The following is a 17804-nucleotide window of genomic DNA, read 5'->3' on the forward strand; positions in this document are numbered from 1 at the left end:
AGGGCTTAAAGGATGGATTACATTCAAGGTAATAGATCAACACTTTAGAGCAGAAAGCCAGAGAGGGGGATGAAGATGATCATGAAGTCTAAGGAAACCTGCAGAATTATCAGAAGGAAAAGGTGTCAAGAGGAGATTCTTCTCAAAGGACCAAATGGCTCTCATTTAAGCCCTGAGGAGAATATTGAGTATATTTGAAATCACTTTAAGGACTTACTTTCTAACACATGCCCCCCAAATGAGAACACCCAGAGAGCAAGACAGCTCTGCCAAATAATAAGGGATAAAGCTGTTAAATCCTTTGACCTCCCCTATCTAGAAAGACCCTTCAGACTAGAAGAGCTGAAAGAAGTTGTAAATGTTATGGCAGATGGGAAGACTCCGGGGGAAGATGGTCTTCCTATTGAATTCTACAAAGCCTTTTGGGAACTGATTGGGCCTTACCTTTAACTTCTTTGGCAAGAAAGTGTCAGGGAAGGTTGTCTTCCTCTTCGTATAAATGGAGGAATTATAAAACTGATCCCTAAGGAAGGCTCTAAGGATGAGTTAAAAAATTGGAGACCCCTCATAATGTTAAACTGTCGCTACAAGATATTTGCCAAAGCATTAGCTTTAAGGAATCAAAGCAAAATGAAGGATTGGGTTCTACCAAAACAAAAAGGTTTCATCAAGGGACGTCACCTTTTGGAAGCTATCATCAACATCTGGGAAGGGTGTGGGTATGGTAGAGAGACCAAACAGGATATATGTTTTCTTAAGGTGGACTTTGATAAAGCTTATGATAGGTTGGAGTGGGACTTTATCATCCAATCTCTATAGGATATGGGTATGGGCCCCTCAATTGTTTCTAGTGTTAAGCTGATGCTTACTTATGCTACTACTAGAGTCAATGTTAATGGCATTATGAGTGACTCTTTTTTCCTCAAGAGATCAATTAGACAAGGCTGCCCCTAGCTCCTCTTTTATTTGCAATTGCTGGAGAATCTCTAGGTTGGCTCCTTAGAAGTCAGATACAGGAGGGACTCTGAAAGGGATTGAACTCATTGCTATGCCAACAGTTTGCTGATGACACTATTCTGACTCCTAGAAACACTCGTCAAGATGTCATTGTGTAATGGATTGCCTTGAGGTTTTCTGTCAAGCATCAGGTTCATGTATTAACCACTCCAAAACAGGTTATGCTACTCTCAGTGGGGAAGATCAAGGGGTCCTCCAATAGCTAGGATGCATGAAGCTACAAAAAGGCACACTCTTCAGACTCTTGGGGATACCAATGGGGTTTGATGTCACAATGAAGCTGAGGTGGGGACTGGATACGGGACAGATTCCAGAAGAAACTAGATAAATGGAGAAGCTTCCAAGTAAACTTGGTAGGTAGGAAAATGGTTGTTAATCATTGTCTCTATTCTATTATCATTTTCTATCTATCTTATTGGTCTCCATCCAAGACTACCTTAAATAGATTTATCAGACTATGTAGATCTTTCTTATGGGGGGGGTCCAATAAAATCGCTTAGGCTAGACGGGAGTATTGTATGTAGATTTATCAGACTATGTAGATCTTTCTTATGGGGGGGCTCAAATAAAATCTCTTAGGCTAGACGGGAGTATTGTATCAAACCCAAAGAGGAGGGGGGGTTAGGGGTGATTGACATCTCCTCTACTGCCAAAAAACTATCTACCACTTGGATCATCAAAGCTGCTCTTCATCCTGAGGAGGATTGGGCACAGCTGCTCTTGAGAAACATGAACTACATTAGACCTTGTAGAGCACTCAATTGGAAAAAATATCCCTTTGTTTTTGCTTTTTTTAACCTTGAACCTTGTAAATCCAAGGGGAGTCCCATGTGAAAGTCCATTTGGGGAGCTTTTAAAGAGATAAAAGCCTATATCCTCTTCACTAGTAAAGGTAACTTCATGTTAATTGATCCTATCTAGGTCTCCTCTTTTAGAGTTGCTACTTTGTCAGATGATCAATTCACAGTTGCAGCCAAGTTGTTCAAGAAAGGGCTTCAAACTTGGGGTCAGTTGTGGAGTAGAGATCACATCAGATGGATATCATGGCTTGAAATTAGAAGAGAGTTCTCTCTATCCAACCAACAGCAAGGACTGATTATGGCAAGATTGGAACTTTGGCAAGGAGAGGTGACTTGGAAGGGAGGTTTAGTACTGTGCATACACAAGGAGTTTAGCTGGGTGGGATGCTCCTCCTTATTACCCATCCCAACTCCACCTGCTGATATGGAGGATCTATTCAGAAACCTTAACTAGAGATGGAAGTTGTATGATGATAGAACCAAATGGTACTACAGGTTCCATAGAATTTGGACTAAGAGTGTGCTTGAGAAAATGTCTTGTCTTGCATGGCTAATACTTCATAAATCGATTTGGTCTAATTCAAGAGGACTCAGCATTGGCAAAGGTGATGGCAAGTGTATGAGATGCATAAACCTTGTTGACGATGTTTTCCACTTGTTTGTTGCCTGTCCTCATGCCAAAAAAGTATGGAAATTTATCCATATGGAATGTGGTGAACCTGTTAATTGGAAATCTATTCTATTAAGAGATGCTTGCAGGATAAGGCATGAGCCTTGGTTTATCATCAGGGCCCATGCACTCTGGTTCATTTGGATATCTAGGAATAACTTCCAATTTAATCACATAAAGATCTTTCTACTGATGCTATGTTTGTTGCATGGTGGAATAGGAAAAAAGGAGAATTGACTTCATCATTAGTGCATACAATCTTGAACATCAAAGGTTAAGTGCACATATTGCCAGACACAAGCTTTCCTGTTTTATTTCAGATGATCATGCAAAGATTCCTCCTTATCTTCAAAGAAGATCTACCACAACTGGTGAACTCCTTCCCTCTTCCCCAAGCTGAACACCTAATGTATGAACAGGCAAATCCTTCACATTGCTAGCCATTGTCCAAGCACTTCTTCGCCATTACTCTCACAAAGAAACTTCAAATGTTGAGCTCCCTAAAATTCTTATCTTAGCATACACAGGAAAGGTAGCATTCAACATTGGTAGCACAACGATCCATGCAGCCTTGCATTTGCCACTAATGGGGCAAGTCACTATAAGAGTTTATCAGCTAACAAATTGCAAGAACTCTCTCTCCTGTACAAAGACCTTGAACTACTGGTTTTCGATGAGGTGTCTTTGATTGGCCATAGCACACTGGTTGCAGCAGACATGCGACTTTGTGAGATCAAACATGAACACTCGAAGCCTTTCGGCGGCATTGATGTTGTCCTTTGTGGGGATCTGTGTTAAGCAAGCCCAATAAAAGACTCATGGCTTTTCACCCACACTTCCACAACAACAGCAACACTGACATCTTACTAGCAAGAGAACATCTTTCAATATGAATTGCACCAAGCAATGCAACAAAGCAACTCTGAATACCTACTCGTCCTAAACAGAATAAGAAATGGCGAACACACAAATGAGGATTATTTGTTCTACACAAACACATCAAAAGACCTTCATAACAAAGAGGTCTTTCAATTACATCACAATAGACAAAAAACACAAGACATGCAACAAACGCATTGCAACACTAGAAAACTCAAAGAATACAGCAGGCTTGCACCAAGTTCTCCACTTGAAAAAAGAAATGATAATAGAGCTATGCTTTGGAAACTTGGACATACTCGACGGTCTTGTAAACGGTGCCGATGGAATATTCAAGGATGCCAATCTCCAACTAGCAACGCCATACATTTGGATTCTTTTCACTAATCCGAATACTAGGAAGCACGCACGTTCGAAAAATAAACATCTTTACAACAACCACATTCCTAGCACTTGGACTCCAATACACCGCATCATAAGAGAATTCCAAGTAGGGAAAAACAAATTAAATACCATCACAGGAGGCCAATTTCCAATACAACCTACAACAGCAAGAACAATTCACTGTTCCCAAGGACTCACCATGGAGACACTTGCTTTTGACCCATCCTTTATCAAGACACATGGATTGACCTACACAACTCTCTCACTTATTTGAAATCCACAAAATCTTTACATTATCAACAAATTAGAAAGTAAACATATCAAAGTCTACCAAAATGTACTCAACGAGATAGAGCTCCTCAAAACAACACGAGCGTGGACACTTGATCAAAAGGATTTAACAAGCTACGATTCAAACACTGGAACTTTGCAATCACTAAATGCAATATCACTAAAAGCACATATTAAAGACATTCTCGTGGACAATAGCATGGAAAATGCCACAGTTTTATGCCTTTAAGAACTGCACAACAACTCGACTGCATTTATTATATTCCCCGAATTTACTGTGTTGGAGAAAAAAACAGGAGTTGGCATAGCTACTTGCTACAAAAACATAATTGACCTAACCCACGACGAATACATTTTTGATAGAGGTTGCCAATGTCTTCTCACAAAATTCAAAACAAATTCCAACAAAATATTTGCAATTCTCAATGTATATAAATCTCCCAAAGCAAACACTAAAATATTGCTTGATATCTTGGGTACTTTTCTTCAAAACATGGACAGTAACACACCACCAACTATCATAGGAGATTTCAACATCAACTACAATTCATGTAACTCAAACCTAATCCAACTACGCGAATTCATGAAAAGCTTTAACATGACACAACTAATAACCGTACCAACAACACACGGATCCACTATTGACCATATTTGGATTAACAAACTAGAATTCAACAAACAGTTTGGCACAAATATCTATTGGTCAGATCATTCTCTTCTCTACACAAGATTAGATTTACTAGTAGGGCAGGCCTTTTGAATGTAATTCATCTTGTTTATCCTTTGAATGTTGATGTGTCAGGAGTAGCACTGCAGTGTGTTACGACACGATGTTTCAATATTCTTGGTTTGGTGGTAATACAACCATAGATGCATGGCTTTGTTTCCGGATGGTTGTCGAAGGGGGAACCATACTTGCAGTTGCTAGAAATTCGTGGATCGGGAGACTGCTGCGAACTCATCATACACTTTCGTGATATTACTCTCCGTGCCAAGTAACATGCTTGTGTTATCATCGGCAAAAAACTGTGAACAAAAGGTCGATCCATTTACCTCAAATCAAGCCAAGATTCATATGATGATGTAGCTAGCACAACAGGGTCAGTCGCAGTTGCAAACACGGGAGGGCACCCCTCTTGAATCGACCTCTATAGCTCATAATGGTACCCATTGACGGAGATGCTTGCAAATGCATTTGTAAGCAACTCATAGGCCTCTTGTAAATCCAAATTTAGCATCGAAATTTTTCAATCGATTGCCAGAATCTGCATCATGTATGATTAACAAATCCATGGTGTCTCGGATGTATTAATATGGCCAGCACAAATTTGGCCTTAGCCAGCACTTTGTAATTCTTCGGGTGGATCCTGTCGTGCGACGCATGGAATGATGATTTCTACAAATGCCGCGAAAACCATCTCCATAGAGAAACTATCTATGCTTTAAGAGAGGAGCGAAGTTGAAAACGCTGGAAAGGTTTAGCCGTGAGGGGAGAAATGAACAATGTTGAAAGATTTCAGTTCCTATTTGCGTTGAAGTTTACTCCGTGAGCAATTCAACTTCTAGTAGGAGTCGCATACTGTCAGGCGACGCCGCCATCAGCATCCTATAAATTCCTCAATCTTTACTTCCACGGCTGCCAATGCAAAATTACCTTTTCTGTCATCCGACGCAAGAATGAAACCTTTGTGAGGAAGGTGAAAGGAGATCAAGAAAATCAGGAACATTGGTACCAAATGCTGACGAATTAGGAAGGTTTCACATATTCCTGCTTTTCTTCTCAAAACCACGCATTGGAGCATTTGCCTCGCCCAAGCTTTCTCGGAGGTTTCGATAATGGAGGGGAAATTACAAGTATCTGGAAGCAAACTACATGAGCTGCGAAGGGGAGGCAGTTGCAGGGACAGTATTTCCTGGTGAGCTCCAAAAATACGACTCATAGCGTCCCCTGCTTTATTTGCTATCTACTACAGGATGCGTAAAATTTTTGGATGCTCTGATGCCAGCCCATGCTTCTAGACGTTCCTTAGCTCTTGGTCTCAGCAAACGATACGAAGCGAAATTGAACATCCAAGGGACAAGCCTGTGCCAGGTTGCCAATCGGCCTTGCAACAAAGGTACCAGCCTAGGAGGCCAGAAACTTCGACCTCCGTCTGTTGTGGTCGCCAAGGACTCGTAACAAGCTCCTTTTTGGCAAGCATTTGTCTCAGCTCCCTCCGCACAGAGCATGCAAGAATTCTGAGGCTTCTCTCTTCGAATTGTAGATACACCTGTCACCCAAGGGCAGGACGCGAGCCCCCACGTGCACGTGTCGCTGCTTGAGATTGGTGTTGACTTGTAAGAGGGACGCGTGATACGCGGCTACCAACGTGCTCACTGCTCTGCTGCCGGACATTCGCGGCTCTCATTCATAATCAATGATCATCGGTCGCTTTTGTGCTACAGTTGGGTGGTGACTTTGTGCTCACTTGCTCTCTGCTCAGTCAGTGCTGTAGGTTGAATCGGTCCAGATTCTTATCCTATCTATCTGGAGACTCCCGCGCATCTTGTCCAGCGACTCCAGCCACTGAGCCACCAGCGTCCATTCGCATCGCGCTTGCGCTTCCAAGTTGCGTTGTTATCCCATATATTTTTCCCCATATCCCGGAAAATCCGAGTTTCACGTGTGCGGCAGCTCCAGCGTTCCTTCAGAGAGTGAGCACAAGGCTGCTCTCTAGTGTTCATGGCGCGTTTCGATCTGCACGACCTGAAAAAACAAGCGGCTTTCTTCCTCAGGGAGAAGGTCAAGGATGCCCGCCTGGCGTTAACCGATGTTTCCCGAATTCAGCTGTAAGGGTCCTCTCCATTATGTCTTGGCGTCTGCTTTCAAGAATCCTATTTCTCAAACTTGATTTTTCCTCTCAAGCCCAGAGCGGCCAAGCTACGTCAAAATTCCACTATGGGTTTCCGAGCATTTGCATTGGTGCCACAGCTATCCATTACGGCAAGCTTTGTGTAAGAGTTGAAGTCCTTCACTCGGTTTGGTGATTATCAGCGAGTCTGTTTCATCTGTATTGTCTTTTGGAACGGGCGATCCATGCTGTTTCCAGACGAATTTTTTTACAATCATCTCTGCACATCGAAAGCGATAGTGCCATGCTAATGTTAAAGCGTTCTATTGATTTGTCTAGAAATGTATCGCTCTCCTTCATCGTCTCATGATTACAAGAGGATGTTCCCAGCAAAAATTATAGTAAGCGCTGGTAGAAAGCTGAGCAGTTGTTTATTGATGGGCATAATAGGTCGTGTATGTGGTCTGCATTTTGATGACCTCTATATAGAAGGCTTTGTCTCTGCAATGTGAGGGCGGGCCACTTGTAGCAGATGCTCATACTTGTTATTCCACCTTGCCATATGCAGATGATATAAAACGTTTTTGAACTAAAATTACAGGTTTTAAAGCACACTCACATGAATTGCACAATTTTTGGGTGATGAGAGGCAAATGAATTCCGTGATCTTTGTGAGTTCTACTGTCCGTCATGCATGTGGTATGCATTTGGGCTAGCTCTCATGTACACAGTACTAGGCAGAAACAAAAGACAGGGAAGAAAAGCGAGTGAATGGTGGCCCTTTTGAACAAGGCTTCAAAATCTCCAAGCCTCACTATAACATTGAGTTGAATGTGAACTAACAGGTTTGAAAGCTGAGTGCATTGACTGATGTCTCAAGCCCATTGGCTGCTGTGCCCTGTAGGCCGCACGCACCTGCACAGGGACAAAAGTGATCATGTACATTAGAGCATGACATCACGCAGGTAGGCCCTGCTGCTATCTTCAGGACAATGCTGACCAGGTGGCCGATTGGGCTGCCCCAAAATAACATCATGAAGGAATCTGATCGGCTGCCCATGTGGTAGACATCTTGCTCAGTGTTCACAGAAAACTTTTTCCTCAACAAATCACAAAACTCGGGGTTTCAAATTTTGAAGGTTTTCCCTGAGAATTTGCCGATTTTTCCAGCAAAATATAACTAAATTGTCTAAAATTTTGCAGGATTTACAAAATTGAGGAAATATTTTTTACGGGTGAAAATGAAAATGTTGCAGGTTCATTGTGTATAGTTTGCAGGTTTCCTGTGAACACTGAGATTCTTGCTGCCCACATGGCAGCTTATCCCTTCCCCCTACTGATCATGAGAGTTAAGTATCAGATTAATGAGCCAACTGTAGCAGTGCAATCATGAGAGCGAGAGAGCGCTTTGATGCAAATGTTACCTCGACAATCTTCCTGAAATGTAAAGCTGTCCGCAGGCTGTGGAGCTGGAACAGGTCTCAGCCATGTGCCCATATGTTGGCTCTTGTGGCTGGTGCAGGACCAGCAAAGCCACAGCAGATAATGGGGGCTGGCGCCATTTATAGGCCTAGCCCTAGGTCGGTAGCATAGCAGCTCAGCTTGGCCAGACGAGGCTGCAACAGTCTGCAACAGGCGACAGAGTCCAGACAGCAGCAGCCCAGGTTGGCAGAGGAAGGCCCTGGACGGACTGCAGTCAGCAGTCTTCAGGTTGGGTCAGAGCAGGTGGCCCTGGTCTGTGAAGTAAAAGGAGGGCCTTTGGGCTTCTGCAGGGAGTTCATTCAGCAAATCAGCAGCACACTAGTCTGCGCCAGATTTGGACCTTGAGCCCACACAGAGACAGATCTACACTGCAGAAGTCAGATGGGCTGATATTCATTTTCTACCTCTTCATGAGATTGGATTTAATTACATTGCGTGTTGACATTCTCATTGAATCCATTTATCCTATCTTAATCCTATCATTCAGTTCAAAGATATGATCTTACTTGCATTGACTAAGAAAAAGGTTCAAATATTCTCATGACTATCTCCCTAAACTTATTAGTGTGCCCGCCTATTGATAAATTCTTTTGACGGAGCTACTTGTACTCATCCCAAGATCAAGATGCTTCGTTAGGAGACAGGAAATGCTTTCTAAATTCACTTTTGAACCCTTCCTAGGTTGTGGATGCTATCTCATCCCTGTGTTGTTTTATCCACATATATGCACTGGCTCAGTAAACAGAAAATGTATAGTGCCCACACTATATGGACAACCACACGGCCAATGAGTGCCAATCCTATGGAGCAGACTCAACCCACTAGCGGTGACTCAACCGCCAAAGTTATGGTGTGCCATTTGCAATGTTGCAGGCCATGATGTAAACACCTGCTTCTACAATATGAGGGTTGCACAACCCCAACCCCAACAATACGAACAAGAGCCAATCCCATTTTATAGGCAGCTATCACTAGCACCCAATGCACAAGTGCTACGATTTGTCTACAAGACAAACACCTTCAGCTTTCTGAATCCCTGAGCATAGAGAACATGCAGGTAAAAGATGATCAACTCATTGCCACAAGCCATGAGTTGCAACAAAGCATCACGGAATTCAAATGCCAAGTTCAAATATTAGAGCAAGAAGGTTTAGCATCCAGGGAACAGGTTGTGTATGACAATGTTAGACTGGCTGCCCAAGAACAAGAGTTACTCCAACTACATGTGCTTAATGATCAATTGTCGGGATCATCAAAAGTAGCTCAACAATTCAGCGTCCACGTGTATGGCCTTGTGTTTCTTGATGTCATGCCTGATTTTACAGATGTCAATACCTCATCCCATTTGTGTAACCAATACTCAATGCCATTAAAACTGCGGTTTGCCATTCGACCAAAATAGTTTTCCAGTCTCTAATTTGCAATATTCAGCACTTTAACCTTTACAGGTTTGACTGTATGCACACTAGACTCTGGCTGCATCGGACCCTATCTTTCTCTTTCTTTGGATGGTCTCGTAGACATGGCTTGGACCATTATTCTTAATTCCGATTACCCTAGATTAGCCTACAACTGCTAATTCTAGTTTGTTGTAAGGCATCCTCTACAACAGCAATCCTATCAGACAGTGTATGGGTCATAGGGGGCGACACTTGCTGTGTCGGCCGGACTCTCAATTCTACGGGATCCACCCGTGAAGTTTCTCCTCAAACTTCCATTGCTACTCTTTTACCTCTATCCATACAGTCCGAAGTTCTAAAGAGTTCACTATGGTTTTTTTCTCTTTTAATACACACTGTCCAAAGCTGTAATTACAACCACATAAGCCAGATCCCAAAACTACTGCTATACAAGCATTATCCAAATATTCGAAAGTGTCCAAGACTCCAAAACTGTAAAGCTGTAAATTCACAACTAAAACATGTGCCCTTTCCCTATACTAGGGAAATACCTGCAACTACATAACTGTAAAAGAGCTCGAATAAAGAAATTCCAAATTCAAACAGAGCTAATTTTAAAAAGGGATAGAAAGCTCCCTGGTCAGAACTCATGCATGGCCTGAATAGCCTTTGTCCTTCACGGCTCAAAACACTCTGCGCATTCCACAATCAAACCTCGAGTCCAAGCTCTCAGAATCATTTGTGTCTAAAAGCAAATACTGGTGCTGCAAATCTAGAACCTGGAAAGTCTCGAACTGTTGATGAAGCACTCCTCACGAGCGGCTTCAATCTTGTACAATCAACAATGGGAACAAACCATTACTTTGTAGACAGTTTTGAAGGCAGCTTGATGCAGCTCTCAGTAAAAAGGGCAGCCAAGTCTGAAGGATGGCCAACACAAACTGAAGCAGTTGAAGCAATAGTAGTCTTGCTGATCACAAAAGGCAAACTCAAGTTGCTGCTGAGAAAAACTACCTGCAGAACAGTGATTCGTAACAACCCAGGTTGTGCTTTTCTCTGAGTATTTGACTGCAACAAATCAAGGCTGAAGCACTTCTAGAGATAGGCGATTAGCTAAAGGAAGATGACAGGCCTGCAACAGAGGGAAATCTCCTGAATCTGTACAAGATTATTCAGCTAAGAGATGGTGCAAGATGCTACCAGCTGAATTCATATTCTGTAGGTTGGGTGACTTCTCCAAAAGAGGGGTGATTGCTACTGAAGGATTGGAGGCAGCTGCAACAGAAGACAATCACCAAAAGTTGAGTGTAAATCTTCACCGGAAGGACAGGAAGCTCAAGAAAGGCTGTGCAGCAAGCTGCAAAATGCTCTCCAAGGCTGGACGATTTGCTGCAGCGGACCACGAGCCTCAGAAACAAAATTCCTCAGACTTTTAGTATGCACAACCAAGCTGACAAGCGTCGGGATCTGTAACAGGCTATGGGCAGCAAAAGGGCAGAAAGGAAGTGTGAATTGATAGCTTTAATACCAAATTTATAGACTCCTAACAATCTGCTGTGCTTTCGTCAAGAAACCTCACGGACTATGGCACAGTAATTATCATCCCAGCCATTCTCTGCAGCCAAGAACCTGACGTACATACGTTTTCGATTTCATTTTTGGTTTTAGCTGAAAAGCCTCAAGTTCCCTATGGAGATTTAGATGCCACGTGTCACATCATTAATTCCTATCTTTGATGCACCTTTTTATCCCTTCTTGGGGAGACATTTCAATACAGTTTACCCCTAGGCACATTTTCACAATTAGATGCACGAAGGCCTTTGGCCTTAGATCTATCGAGTCAGTTTACCCTAGGCACATTTTCACAATTCAGTTTGCCCCTAGGCACATTTTCACAATTAGATGCATGAAGCCTTTGGCCTTAAATCCATGGAGTTAGTGCCATCACCCACACCGACGACCTTGGCATCATAACCTGTTTTACCATAATACATAAGCGAACACAAAATACTATATAAATGTTGATCCTCTAAATGATAATGCCAACTAAGCCTTACGAGGTTATGCTATGGCAACTAGACAATAACAAAGGCCCATGGGTTGACCAGCTAGGTGTGTTCTCAGGCACTGGTCTTCCTCTATAGGTCATTTGTATTCTTTGAACCAAGGAGGAGAGACAATGAGGTAGCAAAAGGGTGGGGACTAGTCATACTAAGGGAGCAATAGCCGATCGAGGATGCTTTTCTTCATATTATCAGAGTGGTTGGTTTAAGTGACGACTGATGGTGGATAGACCTGCACTTGTCGATTGTCATGGGCCATCCTCCTCTAGCTCTATGGTGGATGCCTACTGGGACTTGACAAAGGCAACAACCCCTTACTCGACACTCTCATTCTTCAACTACACAGTCTAGAATGTCAAGCGTGGCTAACTCCAGCGCTTGCCCAAGTTCCTCACCCGAAGAGCACATTGGAAGCCCTTGGGTATCATTGTGCCAATGCAGACGTTCTTTTGAGTCGACTATAGAGATCTTATTAGAAGAAACAAATGACCATGTTTTTTTGGCTCTTCCAACACGATGGAGTCCTAAGTCAGCTCCTAGAATTTTTAGAGCAGACCCCACATATCCGAGATGCCTGACAGCCTTGTAGTCCGTTCAGCATTGCATTTGGGGATGCATAGAGGCCTAATCTGGCAGGGAATTGAACTCTTGCTTGGCAAGATGAGGGGAGGCACTTATTACATTACTTGGGAATCTGTAGCGTGGCTTACTCAGTTAGGGCCACAAATCCTCTATGAGGGAGTGGATTTGGACAAGGCCACTAGGGGATCCCCTCAGCTTTATCACTCCAGATCTCACTGCTTGGCAGATTTGGAGATTGAAATGCACAGAAGCTCTAGATCGGATATTATACACACCCTCATGGCCACTTGGAGCAAAGTTCAGAGCTCATCACATGCAGCCGAAGCCAAGAGGGTAGCCTTGATGAGAGAGTGAGACCATGGTTTATTTTTCACTTGCATTGCCACAGAGCCCTCATAGCACTTCCATTCTCTGGATTGGTTACAACAACCTCTTCTTTTCTCTACCTGATTTATTAGAGGCCCCCCCCCCCCCCAAAAAAAAAAAAAAAAAAAAAGGATTCTTTTTGTTTCTGTGTATTTTAATTGTACTTAGTAGTTCACCTTTTTGCCAAAAACAAAAAATCATGTTCTAACTTGTGAAGACAGGCAGGATTTGATTTGGATCAAATTGGATATGTAAGGATCCTGATAATCGTTGGAATCACACTTATTGATTTTAATTTACAATTAGTTCATATTTCATGTTTACATTATTGGGAACTTGCAATCATCTTTGATATAATGCATCATTAAGTATGAGGCATAAAACAGTTCAAAGGACCCTTGAAACTTGAATTAAGGTATCCACATTGTCTATTTTCTGTGTCACGCACATGGGATTTCTTTGCATCGTTATTTTGCAAACTTTTCCATTTTCTTGGTACATGAAAGGGAATGAGGATGGAAATCATTCGTTTTGATGAGCAGACTGACAGAGGAAGCCACTAATGCAGACCCATGGGGCCCAGAGACAAAGACTATGTCTGTACTTTCAAATGCCGCTTATGAGCTGGAGGAGTACGAGAGAATTGTGCAAGTCCTCCATAGTAGGTGAGCAATGAGCAACCTGCCACTCTGAGGTTGTGCATGAGTTGCTTGGAATTCTGATTGACTGCAGCTGTTTTAAAAGTTAAAATATATTTAAGTGGTTTGTTCTTATACTGCAGAAACAAGAAATCTATCTAATAGTCCCTCCAAAGAATTGCAGTTTGAGGACAATGTTAAATTCTAGTATTGTCCTTTCTCTTAGTTTCAGGAGGAGTTTTCAAGCAGCCCTCCATGTCATGATGAATATGTTTGTCGGACATGAGTCTTTAACTTGAAATCTTAGCAGCTGCAAAGAATCTTGTATACCACAAGATCTTAAGAAGTTGGGAATATTGAAATCAGATGAAAATAATATTTGACTGACCATTGAAACTCCATTTTCTGGTAGGCTCTCCTCTGTGCTGGAGATGTGGGTTTTCACAAATTTAGGATATGACGTGGCCAAGATCATGTGTTTACTAGTTTTGGCTGCAGTAATTTGTAAAACTCCTGTAGCTCTTTTAGACAACTTAAGGAGGCTTTCCAGAATATGGAGAACTATCTTTGATGGTTGAAGCGTGCTGTGCAGATTGGAAAATAATGGAAAGAGGCCCTGGAGACAGGTGTACAAAACTCTTATTTTGTTGGAATACCTTCTTACACATGGACCTGGTAGCCTTTTGAATGAATTCAGGCAGAATGTTCTGCGCATTGAAGAGCTCTGCCGTTTCAATTTCATTGACCAACAAGGGTAAATAGTTTTCAATTCTGTTTGCTTTCAAACCAACTTTTTGTTGCAAAAAGATTAGCTACATGCTTCAAAATTAATCTCTAGGGATAACATCTGAAAGGAACGCTTTCAGTTCTGAAAATCATCTGAGCATTGTTTTGAAGCTCCACTTTCGTCAATGCCATCATTTAGACATGTAGTGCATCACTGCATCCTTGTAGGGGTTTTCTGATGATGAGGGAATTTTAAGTGAGGATTTCATTTGTAAAGACTTGAAAATTCTGTGGCTTTGCATCATGGCTATTGGGCACATCAACATGGATCAATTTTGCTGATCAAGAAGGTTTAAAATTTTAAGGTTGGCTTTAGTTTTTAAACTCCATGATAGAAATCCCTCGTAAGTTTTCTCATTTCATCAAGTTGGAGCATTGAGGCATAAAGGAAGTTACTGCACCTAAATTATCGATGTGACAGCACTGTCCCTTTTGTAAGGACACCCACCAGGATTTGACAATGGAGGAGGAGATCGGCAGCTAGTCAATTGGCCTATTATCAGGGGTTGGAAATATTTATAGTAAATAGCATGATGGAATATGCATTTTTCTACTGTTGTCCGATATATTGCATTCAACATTATAACCATCCCAACAAATAATAACGCCTGTCTTACTATGGTTCTCATGAGCTGTGTTTTATAGGAAAAATGTGCATTCAATGGTTTCTTATTTGAAATATTCTGAGTCTTTTTTAAAATAAGTAAATGTAGGATTGACAGGGGGCTTAGTATCCGGAAAAAGGCTGACCGTGTACTGGAGTTACTCAATAAAAGTGAACTTTGGAAGGAGGAGCGCAACCGTGCCCTGAAAATTTCACATGGAATTCAAGGGTTTGGAAGCAAGAACGAAATAGAGTCTCTCCACGTTGCAATTGGAAGCTCAGAACAGCAGCCCAGATTGGAGATTTCAGGAGCAGAAGATGCCGAAAGCGAGTCCATGGTATTGTTGCTGGATGAGGTGGCCCACAAAGAAAGAAAAGAAGAAATTGGTGTTTTGAAGAATTCTGGGGTCAAATGGCATGTCTTCGAAAAATGTTCTTCGATTCCAATGTTTTCTGGGCAGAGTGAGTTTGGGTCTCCGTCTTTGAGTTCTACGTCCAATCTGGAGATTAAAGTGGAACACAGAAATAATCATGAACACAAAACTGAGTTTGCAGCTGGATGGAGCCCCTTTAAGAAAAGTCTCTCTAGTCCAAGTCACTTCCGAGACACATCTCAATGGCAACCTTTTGCTGAGCTCACGAGCGAAGCAAGGGGCACAGGGCACCTTACAGCGTCACCCAACAACTTAGACTCTGAGCTGTTTGAAATATCAGAGGAGCATGAAGAGGAGTCACTAACAGATTTGGGAGTTGATGTACAAGGGATGCAGAAGCATGGAAAAAGTGCACACAGACCTGTAAGGTGTTTGTTTGGCTTGCACAAAGTTGTTAAAGACTTGCCAAAAACAGGCTTGTCAGAAGGGAGGCCATCAGAGCAACTTATATCCCAAGAGTCTGAGACAGGTACCATAGAGAGCGCAGAAAGAATTACTTCTATGAAATCAGCAAACACATTAAGGCGATTGGGAGCTGTTGATGGGTCAACTGCATCAGAACACACCAGCACATTATATCTACAAAACAGGGCCGAGCAGTCCCAGAGTTCTTCAAATCATCCTGTACTGCCACCACCACATCCAAACTTTAGAGTACGATTTCATCGTCATGTGCAAGCACCAAGTCTAATTGATTTGTGACCTAAGGTTTCAAAGATTTTGAGCTTATTGTCAATGTGGAAGCTCTATGTCCCCTTGAAGAGGCATGGAAGGCAGATCACTTGTTGTAATCTCCAGGTGTGTCTTTGTTTGATTAGAATGACAAAGCCTTGTAACCAGGAGGCTTCTATTGTATTCAATTTAATAAAACGGCAATGCCTCCTTGCTGTCTCAACTCATTCTGCTGTTTTTCAAAGTATTATGGTTGGCTTTTAGTATGTGACAAGAAACAACATGGGCTCTTGGCTCCAAGAGCGTGCAAGAGCACGTCAAGTGTTCCGGATAGCCACACTTTTAAATGTGTCTAGATAATGAGGGGACTCTAAGCAAAACTGTAGTGCTTAGTCTCAACCTGTCCATCTACACTCCAAAGCTCAATAGGAACAACTCTCTCTATTCAAAGTTCTCAGCATATATTTCTTAATTCTGCCACTTCTCATCTAGCAATTGAGTGGCCATGCCAATGGTAATACTGCTGCCTCACTACCCATTTGCAAGCCCATTGCATGATCTTGGCCATTCGTTGAGGCCTCGATTAAAGTGCCTGGTGCTCCATCGGTCTTGGTTGAGAATCTGTTTGACCTTTATTGTGGAGACTGCATTTTATTTAAATCTGATAAGCTCTGCATTTTATAGAACTCCAGATTATTTTCTTGGGTTAAAAGAAGGTGTATGATACACAAGATATCTTGCTAGCTATACCATATCAAGAAGCAAGACAAGAACATCAGGCAATTGACTGCTTTAAACAACCCTCTTTATCTCGGACTTTGAGGCCTTATACACAGCAGTAGAATAGGTCAATAGCGACATTATGATTCATCAGTATGGCACTAATGGACTTCGGTCAAGTAGCAGTGTGAACCAGTGCAAATTGAATGAGGAGGATACAAGAGCTCGTCACCAAAATATATGTCAGCAAATAAAAGAGTGCATGGGGGAATTGAATAACCAAACTCATGGAAGCTTGTGGCTGAACAACGAGGAAATCCAAGCCAAAATAGAACATGGGCAACTTAAGTAGTCTGAAACCAAATATGACAAAACCAAATAAGACGCCAAGGACAGCAAAGAGGAAGGAGCACAGGAGGTCCAAGCGATTCAAGGCTCCTCCTGGAAAGGAAATTCAGGCATATTACGGTATGAAAGATAGGAAGCAGTACTCCATTGAATCCACAAAGGCAAGGGAGGAATCCAGCGCCCTCTGGAGAATGGGAGATCCATCAAAGAGTCCACTAGCAGCTCCAAGACCAAATCCACTAAGCATTGGCAAGATCGGAGATGAAGATCAAATTTCAAAGGTACACGGGATGACAAGGTGAAAATCCTCGTTCTCATTTGCAAAATGCAACACATAGGAGGATTGCTTGTATTTTCTCATGATCTCTATAGACAAAGCTGTCAAGTGGTTTGAGCAGTATCCAAATGGTCATTTCATGGCATGGATTGCATTGAGGGAAGCCTTCTTGAATAAGCAAGAGAATCAGTGTATGAATTTGTGGCATGGATGAGGATGCTTACTAATCAACAATCGATCATAGAAGATGAAATAGTGCTTCATTCATGGTTGCTGCATTGCCCCACTAATGGTGCATACTTGAAGAACATGGGGATCATGAATGTGACAAGAATGTATGACAAATTGCTACACAAGGAGTTGCAATTGAGAAAGGGGGGGTCATCATTGAACCTAAAAGAAAGAAAAAGTTAGTCGTCATGACGTGGACAGTCAGGAGGAAGAAGTCGAGCTGGTTGTCCAAAAAAGACACAACAAATATATTAAAAGAGGAGCTAAAAAAGATTCTCAAAGAGATGGGAATAAGAGTAGCTTTTTAAAAAGTAAAAATTTGGTGCACT

General features: G+C 42.1%; 1 protein-coding gene across 2 annotated transcripts; it reads left to right on the top strand.

Annotated features, from left to right (window-relative positions):
- The first annotated feature begins 6503 nt into the window (after positions 1–6503).
- On the top strand, positions 6504–16104 carry LOC147898921 (uncharacterized). 2 transcript variants are annotated; one of them, XM_087378016.1, is made up of 5 exons: positions 6504–6870; positions 6952–7035; positions 13308–13430; positions 13996–14157; positions 14903–16104. In XM_087378016.1, the coding sequence occupies exons 1-5, from the start codon at positions 6764–6766 to the stop codon at positions 15927–15929; spliced, it is 1503 nt and encodes a 500-aa protein (XP_087234142.1). In that variant the 5' UTR covers positions 6504–6763; the 3' UTR covers positions 15930–16104. The 2 variants fall into 2 exon arrangements, with proteins under 2 accessions (XP_087234142.1, XP_087234144.1); XM_087378018.1 differs by lacking the exon at positions 6952–7035 and having other exon boundaries at positions 14903–16103.
- Positions 16105–17804: the final 1700 nt, after the last annotated feature.

This window comes from Dipteris shenzhenensis, chromosome 8 (assembly GCF_047967505.1).
Source record: "Dipteris shenzhenensis isolate YYH24624 ecotype China chromosome 8, Dip_SZ_1.0, whole genome shotgun sequence".
Lineage (NCBI taxonomy): Eukaryota > Viridiplantae > Streptophyta > Polypodiopsida > Gleicheniales > Dipteridaceae > Dipteris > Dipteris shenzhenensis.

Bases quoted from the DNA above. Each gene is read 5' to 3' on its own strand.
- LOC147898921 (XM_087378016.1), top strand. From the start codon at position 6,764: ATGGCGCGTTTCGATCTGCACGACCTGAAAAAACAAGCGGCTTTCTTC. The intron at 13,431-13,995 runs GTGAGCAATGAG...CGTGCTGTGCAG, and splicing joins GTGCAAGTCCTCCATAGTAG to ATTGGAAAATAATGGAAAGA. The intron at 14,158-14,902 runs GTAAATAGTTTT...AAGTAAATGTAG, and splicing joins AATTTCATTGACCAACAAGG to GATTGACAGGGGGCTTAGTA.